The sequence below is a fragment of the Lygodium microphyllum genome, chromosome 7, assembly GCF_053477565.2.
Source record: "Lygodium microphyllum isolate KBCC chromosome 7, Lygodium_microphyllum_v1.1.10, whole genome shotgun sequence".
Classification (NCBI taxonomy): Eukaryota; Viridiplantae; Streptophyta; class Polypodiopsida; order Schizaeales; family Lygodiaceae; genus Lygodium; species Lygodium microphyllum.
The window spans coordinates 45,961,275-45,980,243 of NC_141141.1; the positions used below are offsets into that span (position 1 = coordinate 45,961,275).

Consider the following 18,969-nt stretch of genomic DNA (forward strand, 5'->3'; position numbering starts at 1 on the left):
AGGGGCTTGCTTGATAAGAAATTTAAAAAAATGACGAATCAAATCTGAAAATGTTTTGACATGACCAACGTGACCTGTCAGATGACGTCGCCTGCTATCGCGTTGATTGCCGCCTGTCTCCGTCAACTGTCAGGTGCTTCTACTAGGCCATCACCTGCCTGCCACGCTATCATCTAGTCACGATTGACGAACGCCTGTTGTCGCCTAGTCTACCTGGTGATGCTGGCCTCCCCTGGTCATGTTGATTCCTGAAGACATTGTCGTCTGCCTGCAAAAGTGACGACCTGCAGTTCTCTTCTCGCGCGCACACACTAGAACTCACCCGCACAATCCTCAGGAAGCACGCACACCTTAGCCGTAGCTATGATACCATTTTATTGGGATGAGTGTGCAATGGAATGCAAGTCAAAAGTGGAACAGCAACAGTGTTGAGTGTGAGAGTAAGAGAATCCCAAGATCAGTGTACTAGCTTGTCACGGTACACAAAGAATAAAATGTATTTATATGTTAGGGTACAAATAAGGGTGTGTTCACACCCGTATAAGTTTATACACGGAGATTAAGGGACTTTACACCCAACACCAAGAGGATGTGATATATGCCTGAAGCAGCAGTGTTGGAGGAGAGGGCTCTACGTAGAGACTTAGCAGCCATTCAGCAGCTACTACAAGACTCCCTAGGAGTCCATACACTCCAGATGCAGGAGATGCAGCTAGCATAGAGGATGGGACAACGGAGTACTTGTGAGCCACAGCTACTCTATGGGAACAGAAACAGATAACATGTGCTGAGAGTTCTTCCGGATACATTGGCCTAACATGATTAGGGATCAGATTCACAACCGTCGAGACCAATATGCGAGGGTGGAGACTTTCCTAGAGGAGGTGATAGAGCTGGCCACTAACTTCTATACAATTGTTTCAGAAATGCCAGATTTTAGCATGAATGGAAATAGGGAATATGTTTGTGGGTGTACCCCATCACTAGTCACTAGGGGGATGGAATGGTCCCTCCTTGCACCCTTCATGGAGCAGGGGATGCTTCAGGTATTCCAAGCGCCGGAAGCACAGAAACAACCTGGAGAGGATGGCCCATTTAGGGCATCATCCCCTTTCCACCTTCTGAGAGAAGGTGAAGCTCCCCCTGTTGATTTTCAGCCCTTCGCAGATACTGGCAGGCCTGTTTGTTGGATTAGTTTCCCCTCTTAATGGGGAAGGTTTTTTGTTTTTCTCAGATCGGGCCTAGCACAGTGGACAGTGATAGCACTGCTTTTAGACTTTGAGAAAGCCTATGACAGGGTCTGCAGTGTACCATGGCTGGGGTAGGCTTCCACACTGGTGGATCAGCATTGTCTCAGCACTCTACATGCAACAGCAACAGGTTGAATACATGTGGGCAAAAGGGAGAGTAGTTCAGCCTTGACAACCCAGTCTGAGAGTCACTAGATTAAGTGGCCTCATGCTGCCATTGTGAATAGAGATGCAGCTGTTGGACTCACAGAACAAAAATGGCATGGCCCTATATCTCAAGGATGATGTGGTTGGTGATGCTGGAGAGGGTGAGGTTGACAATGGATGTATTTTGCACAATAGCAGGAGCAAGAATCACATGCATACGTCAGTTGGTTTTCTTGGATCCTGATTCTTGTACAAATTGGGGAGTTTTCATGGGCTTCAGATGGGTGAATAGAGAGCAACCAGTTGTGTACCTTGAGTTCCAAGTGGGATTCAACATCACAACTACCCTACAATTTATAACCAATGATGAATCCATCCAGGAAAACCTGCCATGTAACCAACCTTTTATATATTAACAACTCTCAAGATGTATTGGCTCAATAATTCACATTAATTTGATGCTCATTAAGCTTAAATAAGATTTGTATATTCGAGTAGTATTTTAAAAAATGATTAAATGCTCATCTTTTCATTCAAAGGTGGCCAATGGCCAAAATGCCCTATAATCACAATTGGATAGTCATGCATGAGATGCCAAAGAGGAACTAAAAGTTTAGTCAAGTGATCAAATTGACTAGAAATCCTAAATGACTCAAGACCTTTTCCACTTGGGGATGGTCGATTTGACTAGAATCCCACACAATGAGTGGTTTTAAAAGGCAAAACCAGATGCTCATGATCAAAGAAACAAACCATGAACCAGTGAACCTATGCAATGAAGATCTTCAAAATCTAAAGTTGGCGACTGCTAAAATTCAAGAGTTTGCTATTTTTGAAAGTTACTCCAATGGAACTTATATTCCCGTCAAATACTTTGAAGTTTTCCAAGGAACAATTTTGTCTTCACCATCTATTTCAAATTCTCAACTAGTTGAGATATTATTAAAGTAGATCTAGAAACTTCTAGTTCTCCTCTAAATATAGCACCATACTGTGTAAGTCCCCTCTCAACAAGAAAAAATCAAAAAGCAAGTCAAAGTCCTATACAATCATGGACTAATTACACTAAGTAGATCACCATTTTGTTCATCAATTTTTCTAATTCAAAAGAAAGATGGTACATTCATAATGTGCATTCATTATAGAGCACTCAACAAAATCATTGTGAAGAATCAATTTCCTATTCCCAAAATTCACAACATTTTGGATTGTCTAGGAGGCTTAAAGGTTTTTAAGCGCATTGATCTAAAGACTGATTATCACAAGATATACACAAAATTGCTACAATATGTCAATTTTCTTCAATAATTATTAATAATCTTATTTTTGACCAAAATGAAGAGGATCACTATCAACTGCTTCAACAAAATGAACAAAATGAAGAGAATCACTATCAACTGCATTTATGAAAAGTAACTCTTAGTTGTGATTCATGCTTTGAAGACATGGAAGCATTATCTTTTAAGCAATGAATTCTTTATAAAAACCAATCATTAGAGCTTAAAGTATTTTAAGACTCAAAAGCGTTTACAGAAGAAATATGCAAGATAGGAAAATTTCTTGTCTATGTTTCATTTTCAAATTATGTACACTCCGAGAAAACATAATGTAGTTGCTAATGCACTCTATATAATACCTTGAATTCCAACTATTACAATGGCTTATCATTGAAATTTCCAAGTATTGAAGACTGCTTATGACCAAGATGCTGATTTTGCAATAGTTTGGGCAAATTTACTACAAGGAGATTCTCATCCACATTATTTCATCAAAGATAGTTATCTTCTTATGAATCCTTCCCTTTATATTACTTTTCTTATCCGGCATAAAAAGCTTAAAGAAAGTCATGAACCTTCTTATGTAGGACATAGGAAGAGGACAGCTACTTTAAATGCAATTTAACCTCTTTTTTTTGCTAACATTACAAAGAGATACGCATAACTTTATCGAGACTTGTTTAGCATATCAAAAATCCAAGGATAACAAGAAGAAGAGTACAATATTGCTGCAATCATTTCTTGTGTGTCTAATGCTCCATGTGAATCTATCACAATGAATTTTATCGCAGGTATTTCAAAAACATCTCAAGTAGTAAAAATGCTAGTTCTAAAAAATGAAGATAACAATTTAAAAATAGTAAGTTTTGTGTTCTAGTAGTGCTTATTAAATTTGGTTGTTTCTATTCTTGACATTACTCAACCCAAAAGGAAAGCCATAGAAAAGAGACAAACACTTAGTCACACAAGCTTCCGAGCATCCTATCACTTGTCACATCTCATGACATGTGGTTGGATACTTATCTTGTACTACTACACTTTTCCTTTTTATACTAGCTCTTCCCTTTTCCTTATAAAAAGAGCTCATTTTTTCTCATTCTATATCAATTTTCTTGGTGGTAAACGCTAACATAATAGCTGGAAATAGCCTAAAGTTAGTCATATTCATCTACATCATTATTCTCCACTCTCCACTATCAAACATCTCCATATTCTCTTTTCTTGTATTGTTGTTTTATAGGACCTGTAAATTCATTACAGCCCTTCCTTCTTGAGCTCTTCTTCATTTCATAATAAGAAACAAGTCATATTGATGTATTGTTGTTCATCAACAAAGGAAGTTTGATTTTTCCTCTTTCTATTCTCATCTTATAAAGAAATCAATTGTTCTTATTGCATAGTAAATGATGCATGTGTACATGTACATCTTTTCATGATTTTGTGAGAGTGAGGACTACTTCTCATCACTCTCTAGTTGATTGTAACTGAGCCTCTTCCCTAAAGGACTTACGTTAAGCAAAAGTAAATTCCTTTTTTTTAGAGCCACGAGGGGGGTGCGGGGGGGGGGACTCCAACATTGTCTCCATTACTTTCACATTTCCATAACTAAAAATTATTGTATTCATCTTAGAGCCCAAGTTAATCCCATTTTCCTTGGGGGGGCCATCTCTAACGCTGTCTCCATTACTTTCACATTTGCATAACTATAAATTGTTGTATTCAGCTTAGAACCCAAGTTAATCCCATTCCAAGGGAATGGTGTGTGACTATGCTACAGTAAAGGGGTTACGCTTACTCCCTCTCATTTCACACTCTCTATGTACCAAGTGTGGAATCAGTTCATCAACGGGACACGTTATACAGCCCTGAGGATACAATCTGAACCTAACTAAATTGCTTTAGATTATGACCGTGTTCCTTTGCAAAAGCAAAAACCAATCTAAAAATGGTATATGCAGGTGAAATGTTTTAAACCAACCAATAGATTTCCTAGCTTTATTTAGTTCTTCATTTGGCTAAGTGCAAAAACATGTTATCCAATTTGCAAGAGGTGGAGAAAGAAATTGAAGCAATATATGAAACCCAATATTATTTGGATTCCTATCCAAATCTCCTAGGTCCACAACTATTTGTAACGGATCTTTATCAAGCTAAAATGATGAGTAGCTCCACTATTTCGATAAAATCATTAAAACATTTTGTTGGAGCTCACTTTTTAAGCAAAATACTGCTATTTTTAAAATGGCCGGGATTGATCATCCAGATTGAGAGGAAACAATACCGCTTTATCTCGAAAGATGAGGCCTGACTCACTTTCCAAATCAGCAATGCTGCAATCCAAAAGATCAGATATGTGTCAATATCAATAATGTTAAAAGCATAAACAAAGATCAAAACATGCACATTATGTCAAGTAAAATTGAGAGCTTCTCTACTATATGCAATTGCAAAGCATGCAGTTGCTTAATTTACACTTGTAAAAAAAGAGTCATTTGATATCTAGAGTCTTTCTTAAGGTTCAATATGTTACAATAGCCAAAATTTACCACACATTTCAACATGAGATCTTGACACACAGAAACAAACATTTTAGTGAATTCAAGATACAGTCCCCTTCTTGCATCCTTCTTAACTATAACATAAGCATCACTAAATAGCTTTTTGCACCACTGCAGAATTCTGCCAATTCAAAGAGAACCACCTAAAACTTCTCACCTGAAAGAAACTTGTTGTGGATTTCGACCTTTGATCAACATTACTTTTGCTGCTTCACCTTCTGAGAAAACATCTGTGACTGACCTCACATATTCTCTAGACAGGTTTGATATGTGCACAAAACCTCTGGAACATAAAGACCCACATTCATTCAAAGGTCATATACGTGAACTTTGTTGGAAGGCAATATTGAAGACTAGCATACTTTAACAAAAATTTACCTGATTCGGGTATCCTTGATTTCAACTTGAATACCATAGGGATATAATCTAGTGACAATAACATCATGCACTGACCCAAGCTGAAGATTTTTATGCATCTGAAAGAGTATGATGAAAGATCAACTAAATGCCTGATTAGAAACATAGCAGGGACTTTGAAAGCATCTACAAAACAAACATGCAAAGAACAATAGTCAAAGTGTTACTTCATTCCCACAACACAACAAGTTTCGCTAAATATGTACAGGATAAGGGTGGGACAGCATAAAGCCTGCACAAGTTCCTGACACATAGCACATATAAATAAAATGCATTCAATAACTTACCACTCTACCATTTACAAAAATACCCTACACACAACCTAGGCCCAAGACGTCATCTCTAGACTAGTATCTAAAACTAGCAGTCTGCTGCTACCTGTGGCTGCTGCCTCTGAAATCTGGTCCAAGCCAACCCTAGTGGAGTCTATCTAAACCATACAAATAGTTCTCTCTGTCCTTCAAACACTGGAAAAGTCTCAGCACAGCCATTATGAGTCATGACTTTCACCCATAGACACGATAGCACTGCAGAGATACTATGACACCAACAGAAAAAATTCAGGAGTATCCAGGAGATTTGTTAAAAGTGTCACCTCAATTAATCCCAATTAGCATAAATCATCATTTGGAAATAAAAATCAGTTCATATAGTTTTTAAAAAACCATCTAAGCAGATCAAACCCAGCAAACATGCAATATTGTATTTATCCTGCCTGACTAATCATGCTGTCTAGAATTCACCCCCTCTAAGAGAAGTGAAGTTTCAAGCTCTCAAGCACGAAATGCTTCTTTTCAGCAAGCAACAAATATTGTTGGTGATCACTGGCTTTGCCATTTTCTGAGCTGACTACGAGACATAAAATCTAAGGTGGGAAGTAAATAGTGTGTCTCTGCTGGCTACAACAATCTGACTACCTGGAAAATCCTAGTTTCAGGACTGAAAATAATGCTCCAAGCCACAGCTTATATAGTGATAATATCTCTCCATTTACTTCTGAAAAGTCCAACCTTAGAAGCTCTCTGCCAAATCTGACGAGCAATAGACCATATGTGCATTGTTTCTGAGTCTTTGTCTGATGCCAAATTAAGAATGGTTTGGCTAACGGTAACATTCTGCCAGCCTTGTCTGAAGGATCCCGCCAAATCCACACCCTAGGTTCCCCTTTGAGTATAGGTAGTGCTCTCCTCTCCCAACTTAGAATCATTACACTCTCTAGAGCATCCCTAAAACTCATCCCAACCCGTAAAAAGCCTCATCAACATATTAAATGACAAAAGCACCTCAATCTGACTACCTGGAAATTCCTAGTTTCAGGACTGAAAATAATGCGTCAAGCCACAGCTTACCCAGCGATAATATCTCTGGATTGACCTCTGAAAAGTCCCACCTTAGAAGCTCTCTGCCAAATCTTCCAAGCAATGGACCATATGCATTGTTTCTGAGTCTTTGTCTGATGCAAATTTAGAATGGTCTGGCTAACGGTCACCTTCTGCCAGCCATGTCCCTACGATTAGTCCAAAGTACAACTTAATCTTGAGCATTTCTAACCTGGCTGAATACTAGAATGGATAGCACAGGGATCTTTTTGAAGGATCCCACCAAATCCACTCTCTAGGTTCCACTTTGAGTATAGGTAGTGCCCAACTTAGAATCCTTCCACTCTCTAGAGCAGCTCTAAAACTCATCACAACTCGTAAAAAGCCTCATCAACATATTAAATTACAAAAGCGCCTCAACTAAGTAGACGTTGCTTTACCAAACAGGAGAGACAGCTTCTAGTCCCTATCATTACTCTTCCACCGTTCACACAGTGGACTCTGGACCATATACCTCTTGAGGACCCTTCAGCTTAGGGCAGACCAACCACTAATTAAGTGAACTTATTTGCTCTCTTGGAATGCAAAATGAAACCAATGATAAACCAGCTTATCTACTCTCTTGAGACAACATGTCCACTAGATGCAGGAAAAGATTCACCACCTTGCCAACCAGAAAGGGTGGGTTACAAGATTATAGTGACATACCCATGGTTTAACCTCACTTATGATTATGTTTGACTGCTCCTCATCAACCTGAATTACTGAAACCGACAGAGCTCTTCCGACCTACACATACAAAATAAGAGATCAAAACAGCATCCTCCATTAGTTGAAAAGTAACAGAAAAGGTGATATTGTACATAATCCTTAAGAGCAGCTGTACTCTCTGGTTTTCGAAGAAGCTCAGATCTGGGTAAAAAAGCACGAATACCCTGCATCAATGACGAGAAAGAATCCTTAAACTCCAAAAAGAGATTTTAGGAAGGCATTTTTGAAAATACAAATACATGCTTCAGCCAAAACAACTCAACATTGGAAGATTGAAGAAAACCTTATCAATTAGCTTTCAAACCAGAAGAAGACAAAATAGAGATACTACCTCCAAAAAGCCCAAGAGGCCCCCATCATTGAACTGCATGATTTCAATTTCAATTGGTTCACCTGCCTGCATTATCTGAAATTTGCCAAGCAGTGCACAAAAACAGAAGTCAGACAATTTCTTTTGAAGCCTTAGCCACTCTTGCAGCCTGAAAATGTTGTATCAATGGCATGAACTAGCCATGGTACAATGTTGATGACAATGGCAATTTTAATATAGGATCTGAAGCAGTTAAACAATGAGATTCTACTATTACATACAGTACTTAGTCAAATATGCAATACAAACCTCCCTCCCTCCACACAAATGGCAACTGCAAGAAAGCTTGAAGATAGACACACACCCTTTTTTTCTGGCGAATATCTACATTAATAGTAGGTAAAAGATGACATTGGGTGGTATGATTGATCTATCAAAGACAAGAACTCAAGCACACATCTAAATTGATTTGGAAAGGAAAAGGTATCTCAGAATTCAAAAGGCCATTTCTCTTGTGATCCAAGACCTTGATACAATGGATTCGAATATGTCCCTCTTTTTCGATTTGAAGAGGATGATGATGTTTCCTAACATTTGGGCAGCAGGTAACATCACATAAAACTCCAACAAGAAGAGATAAAGAGACTGAAAATGTTAAAACAAAGCTGACAGGACTTTCAGCCACAACATCTACTACAAGATTCGAGGAATACAAGCTAAAGAAATACCGCACATGGCACCAATTTTGGGGCCAAATGGATGTCGACTCTCTCACATTTAAGTGGTGAAGTGTTAATTTCAGTTTTTATGAATTTATTTCTTACTGATATATAATCAGGTTAATCACCACCCCATCCCAAAAGGAAGGCACATTTCAGATTGGCTCTAGGAGTACTACCACTACAGGTGCCATCTCATCAATGCCTATAAATGGTGTGGGCACCATGCCAAGTCTTCCCGACTCCATCTTTGACTTCTATAGTGGAGGTCCTCCATGTCATTGGGTCCTAATCGGCATCTCGCTATTGCCTCGCTTGTCAAGCTACCTTCTCTTCAACAAGTACCCTCTATAGAGCTAAAAATGCATTACCTAACTTAAACAGCCCCAAAACACACTTAAATAATGAAGAAACCTTATTCTTTTAAAAAGAAACACAATCCTAGAGAGTTACTGTCACGGGGACGTGAGCATATGTGATGCACATGGCAGTTATTTCATGAAAACGGGCCAAGGACCCTGAGGATGCAGTGGGTGTTAAAGGTAAAAGTTTTGTTAAGTTATGCCAACTAGGTTTTGGTGGTCAGTTGGTGCCAGGTTGGACCCTAGGACAATTGTTTGGCCATTAAGTGTCAATGGTGATACTAGAGACTAGCATTAATTAATTAATTAATGCTAGTCTAAGGATCAACAAAGGTTGGTAACCACTCCAAGTTGCAAATGGCCTGGCCGATTTCATTCCAGATGGGCATGTTTAATTTTGGGCAGGGTCAAAAGGGCTGAAATTAATTTTCAGAATTAATTAATTCTAAAAAATTAATTCAATGGCTGAAAATGCATTAGGAAAGCTGCCACTTGGCAAAACTTTCCCATGCAACTAGGGAGAAGGCTATTGGAGGGTGGTGGAAGCTGAATGTCAGCCATTCGGAGCTTGGTGGAGGGAGAGGAGGTGATCAGATTTGGCTCTGAGAGGCAACGATGACTGATCACGCGCCGCGACAAGACAAGGGGCAGCAGGTTTTCTCTTCCGTCTCAAGAGAGGCGGCGGTAGAAGAGGAGGGCTCATCAGCTGAGCTGGTGTTTTACCTCCCTTTTGAAGCTGTTGATGCCATCAGATTTGTCATCAGAGCTACGAATCAGAAGATACATTACAGCTGATTTTCTCTCTTTTCTACAGCATTCTCTCATCTCCTCCAGTCTATGCTCAAGTATTCTCAGCAATTCTCAGCCATGGGTAGCAGAGTACAACTAAATTTGGTGGACAGCTGAGAGTTTACTGCTGTAAACCCTAAATTACAGCAGTAATTAGGGTTTAGCAGCCACCTTGGGACCCGTGCCATCATTCAAAGGCATCGTACACTGAAATCAGCACCGGAAATTCCTAGAATTGTGAGGATTTCAGATGCCAGCCCATCTATTGTGAATTTGGGGCAGCATTTGACCAATTGGGGTTCCATTAGAGCAAGTCCTGGGTGAAAATCAAGGGGCAATTTGCCCGAATACTTTGCTGATTATTGGAATAGCAAGGGGCTTTTGAATCAGCCAAAGAGATTGTGAAATCTCGGCTTGTAATTTATCCATCAACAATTGAAATTAAAGAAATACTAAAAGCGGCGCCAGTTTTGGGGCCAACAAGGTATCCACTGTCCAAGTTTATGAAGGTAAAGTGAGCACTTCAGTTTATGTTCATTTGCTAATTGCTGTAATTAAGTGCTTAATCAGGTTAAAGCACCCTAACCGAGAAGGAAGGCTGGTTGCATGGTTCCATTGCCGGGATAACCACTCAATCTCTTGATTTGGTGAGCCCAAGGCACCTGATTGCAAACCAAAGCTTTGTGCTAGTGCTGATTTTTGTGCTCAGCTGAGAAATTACAGCAACATGTCTTCATATAGTGAGATGGAATCAAGCAATGATGATGCCTCTCAGTATGGACATTCTCATGGGAATGAAGGAAATGCAATGCCTAATCTTGGACGAGGCTCTCATGATGGACAACAAGCTGAAAATGTTGCTGTTGGAAAAGATGCAGGGCCTTCAAGCCATCATGAGATAGATGACCAACAAAGTGAAGAGGAATTTGATGACCAGGTCAAGAATCGGATGAGGACAGCAGCAAATCTCTTTGTTGAATTGGCAAAGGATCCTCAGTTCACCCGATTTTTGAATGCTCAGAAGAAGGACAGTAAGGGCAAGAAGAAGAAATCAACTTCTACACCTTCGAGACAGCAAGATGCACCGAAGGTAGTGCCAAATCCTTCACTTAAAGCTCCTAAAGAGGCCAATGAAGCTAAACAGTTGGTACCTATGGGGCAAGGAATGCAAATGCAAGGCCATTATGGAAGTGCCAATCCAATGGATTTTGGACAGCCGGGCATGCATGCTATGATGGGGCAGCCAGGATACTTTGGTGGTAACACGATTTTTCATGCAATGGTTGGCCAAGGGCCGCATACGGAAATGCATGGCACAAATCCCTATGGTATGCAGCAGCCAATGCATGGTGTGCAAGGCCCATTGTTTTCGGGTATGGCTAGAAATGTGCAAAACCCTATGTATGGTAGCATTGGCTTGATGCCTGGGGCACAAAGTGGAATGTTTGGCAATGCATCTACACCCCCGAATGCTTATGGGGCTCAAGGAATGACTGCTGGTTATCCAAATGCTTCATTTGGGCTTGGTCATGATGTAAATACAGCAAATGCACCCTTTTTGCAGCAGCCAATGTATGACAACTTGACTCCCAAAGGGGAAGCAAAAGACTATGATGAGGGTGGAAAAGCAGTGAAGTTTGAGTCCTCAGTGGTGCACAAGATAGGCTGAAAGCTTTGACCTTCATTCAGCAGTTTGATGCAGCCTATTCAAGGGGAAACTTCACCGAATCCTCTAAGATTCGAAAGGCAGCCACTTTCTTGAAAGGGAATGCATTGCAGTGGTGGTCCACGCTCTTGATGCAAGGTAGAGCACCGTCAACATGGGTACAATTCAAGCAAATGTTTGCATCGAATTGGTTGACTAGTACCTTTGAGGTGGACATCATGACAGCTTGGAACAAGCTTGATGCTAAGGAATGCAAGAATTTAGAGCAATACAATAAGAAGTTTTGGGATGCATTGCTGCCCGTCACTTCTTATCGTGCCGTATCCCTTCATGAGCAAGTGGAAAAATATGTATGTGGACTGCCCAAAGGAATCAGGGATTTTTGCATAAAATCCACTGTATCTAGCATGTCTCAGCTCATAGAGACTGCTGCTACAGCCGATGCTTTGCTACGTGGAAAGGATTCGGGCTTCCAAGAGAGCGGGGAGAAGCCGAATAAAAAGTTGTTTAAGGCTAAGAAAAGGGGCATATCTGAAAACCAGCCTGAAAAGAGGCCAAAACAGCAAAGAAAGGGCTCAAAAACATTGGCACAACATAGGGAATTGATGGCTACAAATAAATGCTTTATTTGTGAACAGGAGGGTCATATTGCAAAGAACTGTCCCAATAGGCAGCAAGCTGCAAAATCAGAAAATCAGGGAGATCCTAAGGGTAAAAGGCCCAAAACATCAATGGGATTGGTGCCCGATGTTGTTAGTGATCAGCCCAATGATGATGCTACTGAGTTGTGCAGAGCATATGGGGCAAAATTAGGGATCAGCATGCATTGATCTTCTTTGATAATGGTGCAGCCAACTTCATCTCTACTGACATAGCAGCCCGTCGAGGCATCAAAGAGGATGAGATGGGAGCCATGGGGGAAGTTGGAATGGCATGTAAGGGTCATGCAGAACCTGTCACACCACTCATTGGAAAGCTTCCATTGACATACAGGGATATATAGACACCGAAGAGTTTTAAATTGCTCCACTTGAGGGTTGTGATGTGTTTCTTAGTATACCATGGTGCCATTGTATGCATGCAGTGATTGATTCATATGCAAAAGAGATCACTATTCAACATAAGGGAAAGACGCTCGCACTTGATGTAAAGTCGAAAGGGGAATCTGTCCCTGTTGTATCTGCAGCTGCTATTTCTAAAGTAATGAAAAATCATATTTCAGCGTATTTAGTTTTTGCTAAGGATAAGGATGATGGTGAGAATGTTGGGAATATGTCTAAATTAGAGGAGGATCGCATGTCATTTCTGAAAATGTATGTTGATTGCTTCTCTCAATCACTTCCAAGGCAGCTAGCACCTGAAAGACCCGAAGATCATGGCATAGACCTTATCCCTAGAAGTAGACCTCCTAATAAACCACCCTATAGAGTCGGTGCAACCCAACACGAGGAGATTATGAGTCAGGTAAATGAGCTGTTAGAAAAAGGGCTGATTCAGCCCAACTCATCTCCTTTATGTTCTCCAGTGCTTTTGGTGCAGAAAAAGGATGGTTCATGGCATATGTGCATTGACTATCGTGCTCTGAACAAGATCACGATAAAGAACCACTTTCCGATCCCTCAGATCGATGATGTTATGGATAGATTGCAGGGGGCAGCAATATTCAGCCGTATAGATTTGAAAAGTGGGTATCATCAGATACGCATTAGATCGGAGGATGTGCCTAAGACAACTTTTAGGACATCTTTTGGGTTATATGAATTCTTGTCGTGCCTTTTGGACTTACGAATGCTCCTGCCACTTTTTATCGGACGATGGATCGCATCTTTCGGCCACATAGAGCATTTGTGGGTACTTTCTTGTCAGAGATCATAGCCTGTTTTGGAGGGCAGTTGGACCAGCAGCAGCAGTCGGACTGCTGCAGTCGGACCAGCAGCAGTCGGACTGCCACGTGGCAGTCCGACTGCCTGCAGCGGATTTATTCCAGGCTGCGCCCTATTTTGGCGCCCCGTTCTAGGTTGTTTTTCGCCTATTTATTGCCGACGTTTCCAGCAGTCTACACACTCTTCTCTGTCGCAGATTACAGACCGGTGCCGCGCAGTTTTCTGTCTCTGTTCACAGATTTCAGACAGCAGACAGTGCAGATTGCAGCAGACTTCGAGGTGGACAGCAGGTCGCATCGTCGAGGTGGAGACACGCAGTCCAACACACTGCGCCCGTGTATATCTTTGTATTCAGCATTCTTTATACAGCAGATCTTCATTGTACACTGTCTCTTTCTCTCCCTTTTCTCTCTGCGTTCTCTCTCTCTCAGTCCTACGCTTCCGCACCGCTGCACTCTGACATGGTATCAGAGCAGTGTTTGAGGGCTGACTGAGCGCAGAATCAACCTGAAAAGGAGTTTCCATCGCGACACAAATTTGCGTTTTTTGCGTTTAAGGGCAGACAAGAGGGCTGCGCCTTGGAACAAGGCTGAAACGAGTGTGGGCGCACAGGAAAGGAGTACAGGTGGTGGATTTGCTGCTGTTTACTGCTGTTTGACGCGGAGGAAGTTTGAGTTTTCAACCTAAAAGTGCAGGTTTTGCTTTTTCATCGCCTCCGGCGGGTGAAGAAGCTTCGGGACGCGGAAGAGCCTTAGCAGGCTGAGTTTACTCAGTCAGAGGGGGCTGCTTTTGCGTTTGAGAAGGCATTGCAGGTGAAGATGTCTACAGAGATGGACTTGGAGTTCCAGGCGATTATGGACCGGAAGGTGCTTGTGTTACCGGCTCTTCCTACAGATCAGAAGCTCGACGGCGACAACTACCGCATTTGGCGCGTTATGATGTTGGCCATTCTTGAGTCCTATGATTTGGCGGAGTTGGTACAGGAAGATATTGACCGGCCTTCGGTAAGAGATGAGTCCAAACTCTCTTCCGATGCTTGTGCGGAGTTGGCCAGGGCCCAGTCTCATTGGGACAAACTGAATGCCAGGATTCGATCCTTTCTCTTTCTATCATGCACTACAGCCGTGATCGCTCACATCGAGCACTTGACGGTGGCTCGTGAGATATGGCTGGAGCTTGATCAAATGTACAATCGGATGACCCTGATGAAGAGGGTTTCTTTGGAGGTACAGATGCGGACCTTGTCCGTCAATAAGTCTTCTTCGCTAAGGGAACACATTAACAAGCTAAGGCAGCTACAGATGCAGGTTCAGAATGCGGGGAAGCCAATTTCCTCCGAAGACATGGCGATTACACTCTTGTCCCAGTTGCCGCCACGATTCGGTACATTTTACTCTGCCCTTATTGCTTCGGGGCGAGAGTCTACTCTTCGGTGGGAAGAGTTGGTTCCTATGGTCTTGGACCAAGAGGAACAGTTAAAGGGACAGAATGCTTCCAAGACGGAGGCGTTGACAGGTCAAGCCTCTCAGAAGAAGGGGAAGGACCAAAAGAAGAAGAAGGGGGATAACAAGTCCAAGAAGGACAAGGAGAAGGACAAGGACAAAGACTCCACATGCCATATTTGTGGAAAGACTGGCCATTGGAAGAAGGATTGCCCTGACAAAGACTCGAAGGACACCAAGAAGAAGGAAACCAAGGATTCTGGAGCGGTGGCTGCACCCTCATCAGCTGCATTTCTACATTTAGTTGTCATTGAGGACGCTTCACCGAATGCTTCTGATGCTGCGATGGCGACTCCCCAATCTCGAGAGTGGATTATTGATAGTGGTGCCTCACGGCACATGACTCCTTCATCAGATGGTGTTGCCCAGCTGCGACCTTCGCGTGGGCAGGTTCTCATTGGAGACAGCTCTTCAGTTTCTATTGCAGGTCGGGGTAAGATGCAGCTTATTCCGGATGGACGAGGTGGCACCCATACCTCAGAGGTTTTGCATGTACCAGGTTTGGGGTACCATCTCCTTTCAGTTCATAAGATTTGCTCCCTTGGTCTTTTGGTGGAATTTGACAGTTCTACTGTGCGAGTCCTTGATCGTGAATCGAGGAAGGTTCTATCATCTGGATATGAGGAGAACGGCATTTACAAACTGAAGTCTTCCACTGCCCTCTCTTCTCTTCTTCTTACCTCACAGTCACAGTCTGAATTATGGCATGCTCGGTTTGGTCACCTGAACTATGACTATCTTTGGAAGGCGTCACGTGGACAGCTTGTTCGAGGGTTGCCGGATATAGTGGTGAGCCAGCAGCCATGTGTCTCCTGCATACGGGGGAAGCAGCATCGGAATGCCATTCCCCACACAGCTTCGCGGCGGTCTACTTCACCGATGGAGCTAGTATCTACGGATCTATGTGGCTCTATGAGGAATGAGTCCCTGCGTGGGAGCTCGTACTTCATGCTGATCGTGGATGACTACAGCAGGATGACATGGGCCTACTTTTTGGCACTAAAGTCAGAAGCTTTCTCGCACTTCAAGGATTGGCTTCTCTTTGAGCAGAACCGATCAGGCCGGAAGTTGAAGACCTTGCGATCCGACAAGGGAGGTGAATTTGTGTCTAATGAATTTGCTCGGTTTTGTGCAGATAGAGGAATTCACCAGGAGTTTGCCAATACCAATACTCCTCAAGAAAATGGTATTCTAGAACGGAAGAACCGCAGTGTGATCGAGATGGCGCGCACCATGATGGAGCACCGACAGACCCCTCAGGTTCTCTGGGCCGAGGCTGTGGCTACTGCAGTCCACATCCTTAATCGATCCCCTACTTTGGCCGTGGAAGGGATGACTCCATTTGAGGCTTATTTTGGGACGAAGCCAGATGTTTCTTACTTTCGGGTCTTTGGGTGTGATGCCTATGTTCACATTCCCAAGGCTCACCGTGACAAATTTGAAGCGGCTTCCCGAAAACAGGTATTTGTTGGCTACAGCTCCCAGTCCCAAGGCTACCGACTGTATGATCCCGTCAAGCGGGATGTATATACTAGCCGTGATGTGCGGTTTGTGGAGGTTCCGACTTCTTCAACGGGTGAGGAGCATCCCGTTCTTGGAGATCCAGGGGAGAGTTTGGCTCCTTCTATAGTTCCACTAGAGCCTGTGCCGTTTGATTATGATTCTGTTTCTGACACAGATTCTGCTGTTCCACCGGATCCTTCTGCGGAGTTACCACCGGTGGACATTCCAGAGTCTTCTACTGATGGAGAACGACGAGGGGAGGTTCGGCCTCCTCCTCGCTGGGCCCGTGACACACTCCGTGATTCAGGGATCGAGGGGGTTCCTGAGGAGTGGGGACCGCAGGATGGTCCGCGGCGCTCACGGAGGCACCAGGCGCATTCTTCGGAGCTTGTTTGCTCCAATTATTGTTTGATGTCCCGAGTTATGCAGGATCGAGAGCCCACCTCCGTGAAGGAGGCTTTACAGTCCGCCCCATGGAAGAAAGCTATGGAAGCTGAGTTGGAGGCTATTGAGAGGAATGGCACTTGGTCACTTGTGCCTCGCCCCCCGAAGAAGAAGGTGATTGGAGTCAAGTGGGTCTTCAAGACCAAATATCTCAGTGATGGTACTTTGGATAAGCACAAGGCTCGCCTTGTTGCTAAGGGTTTTGCCCACCGCCCAGGGATTGACTGTCATGACACCTTTGCCCCTACAGCTCGTATGGCAACCATTAGAGCTGTTCTTGCTTTGGCTGGCCATAGGAGATGGCTTGTTTATCAGCTGGATGTGAAGTCGGCCTTCCTGAATGGTGATTTGAAGGAGGAGATCTACGTTGAGCAGCCTCCTGGCTTTGGTTCTTCAGATGGGAAAGTCTACAGGTTGAAGAAGGCCCTGTATGGTCTCAAGCAGGCCCCGCGAGCTTGGAACGAGAAGATTGATTCGTTCCTCAAGACTCAGTTGGGATATCGGCGGTCCAAGGCCGATCCGCAGCTGTATGTTCACACTTCCGAGGATGGTTGTGTGCTGTTTGTATTATATGTTGATGATTTGATTGTCACAGGTGATGATGCACAGCAGGTCCAGGAGACAAAGTCAGCTTTACATCGGACGTTCGAGATGACGGATTTGGGGCTACTCCATTTCTTTTTAGGCCATGAGATTTATCAGTCTCAGAGGGGGATCTTTCTCTCCCAACAGAGATATGTACAGGAGCTCTTGGTGACTTTTGAGATGGAAGATTGTCGGGCCCTCTCTACTCCTATGGATCCGAACTGGAAGGCCACTTCCCATTCAACTTCTCCTTTGGCGGATGCTTCCCGCTATCGACAGTTGATAGGGTCTTTGATTTGGCTTCTCAACACGAGGGTTGATCTATGTTTTGCTGTTGGGCTCTTGGCAGGGTTCATGAGTGAACCTAAGACGGTGCATTGGCAGGCTGCTCAGAGGATACTTCGGTATCTGAGGGGGACGTCTGATTTGGGGATTCATTATCCCGCAGGGACAGATGGGTCAGATCTTGTACTTGCAGGTTGGAGCGACTCGGATTGGGCCGGTGACGTGGACCACAGGCGGTCTACAACAGGTTACTGCTTTACTTTGGGTGCAGGTGTTATTTCATGGAGTAGCAAGAAGCAGCCCACGGTAGCCCTTTCGTCTACTGAGGCGGAGTATCGGGCCGCATCTTCCACCACATGCGAGGTTGTGTGGCTTCGGAGATTGTTGGAGGAGCTTGGGTGCCCCCAGACTAGTCCTACATTGCTGCGATGTGACAATGAGAGTTGCATTGCCTTGGCAAGGAATCCTGTTTTTCATGCCCGGACGAAGCACATTGAGATCCAGTACCACTTCATCCAAGAAAAGCTTCTGGATGAGACCATCACTGTGGAGTATTGCAAGACGGAGGATAATCTTGCGGATTTGTTTACGAAGGCGCTTCCTCAGGCTCTACTTCGGCAACATTCCAGATCCCTCAGGATTTTGCCCTGTCCAGGCTCTGAGAGGGGGTGTCAGAGATCATAGCCTGTTTTGGAGGGCAGTTGGACCAGCAGCAGCAGTCGGACTGCTGCAGTCGGACCAGCAGCAGTCGGACTGCCACGTGGCAGTCCGACTGCCTGCAGCGGATTTATTCCAGGCTGCGCCCTATTTTGGCGCCCCGTTCTAGGTGGTTTTTCACCTATTTATTGCCGACGTTTCCAGCAGTCTACACACTCTTCTCTGTCGCAGATTACAGACCGGTGCCGCGCAGTTTTCTGTCTCTGTTCACAGATTTCAGACAGCAGACAGTGCAGATTGCAGCAGACTTCGAGGTGGACAGCAGGTCGCATCGTCGAGGTGGAGACACGCAGTCCAACACACTGCACCCGTGTATATCTTTGTATTCAGCATTCTTTATACAGCAGATCTTCATTGTACACTGTCTCTTTCTCTCCCTTTTCTCTCTGCGTTCTCTCTCTCTCAGTCCTACGCTTCCGCACCGCTGCACTCTGACATTTCTTTGATGACATGATTGTCTATTCA

General features: G+C 43.5%; 1 protein-coding gene across 4 annotated transcripts in view; it reads right to left on the reverse strand.

The window, feature by feature from the left end:
- Nucleotides 1-18,969, reverse strand: part of LOC148033410 (uncharacterized) — a 45,110-nt gene that overhangs the window by 8,161 nt on the left and 17,980 nt on the right. For 3 of the 4 annotated variants that reach the window (XM_087681336.1, XM_087681333.1, XM_087681332.1), the window contains 6 exons: nucleotides 8,071-8,151; nucleotides 7,832-7,903; nucleotides 7,677-7,757; nucleotides 5,611-5,708; nucleotides 5,390-5,515; nucleotides 4,956-5,004 (listed from right to left, as the gene is read on the reverse strand). In XM_087681336.1, the coding sequence (XP_087537462.1) occupies nucleotides 4,956-5,004; nucleotides 5,390-5,515; nucleotides 5,611-5,708; nucleotides 7,677-7,757; nucleotides 7,832-7,903; nucleotides 8,071-8,151 (507 nt within the window). The remainder of the gene's footprint in view (nucleotides 1-4,955; nucleotides 5,005-5,389; nucleotides 5,516-5,610; nucleotides 5,709-7,676; nucleotides 7,758-7,831; nucleotides 7,904-8,070; nucleotides 8,152-18,969) is intronic. The other variant, XM_087681335.1, reaches the window with a different exon arrangement.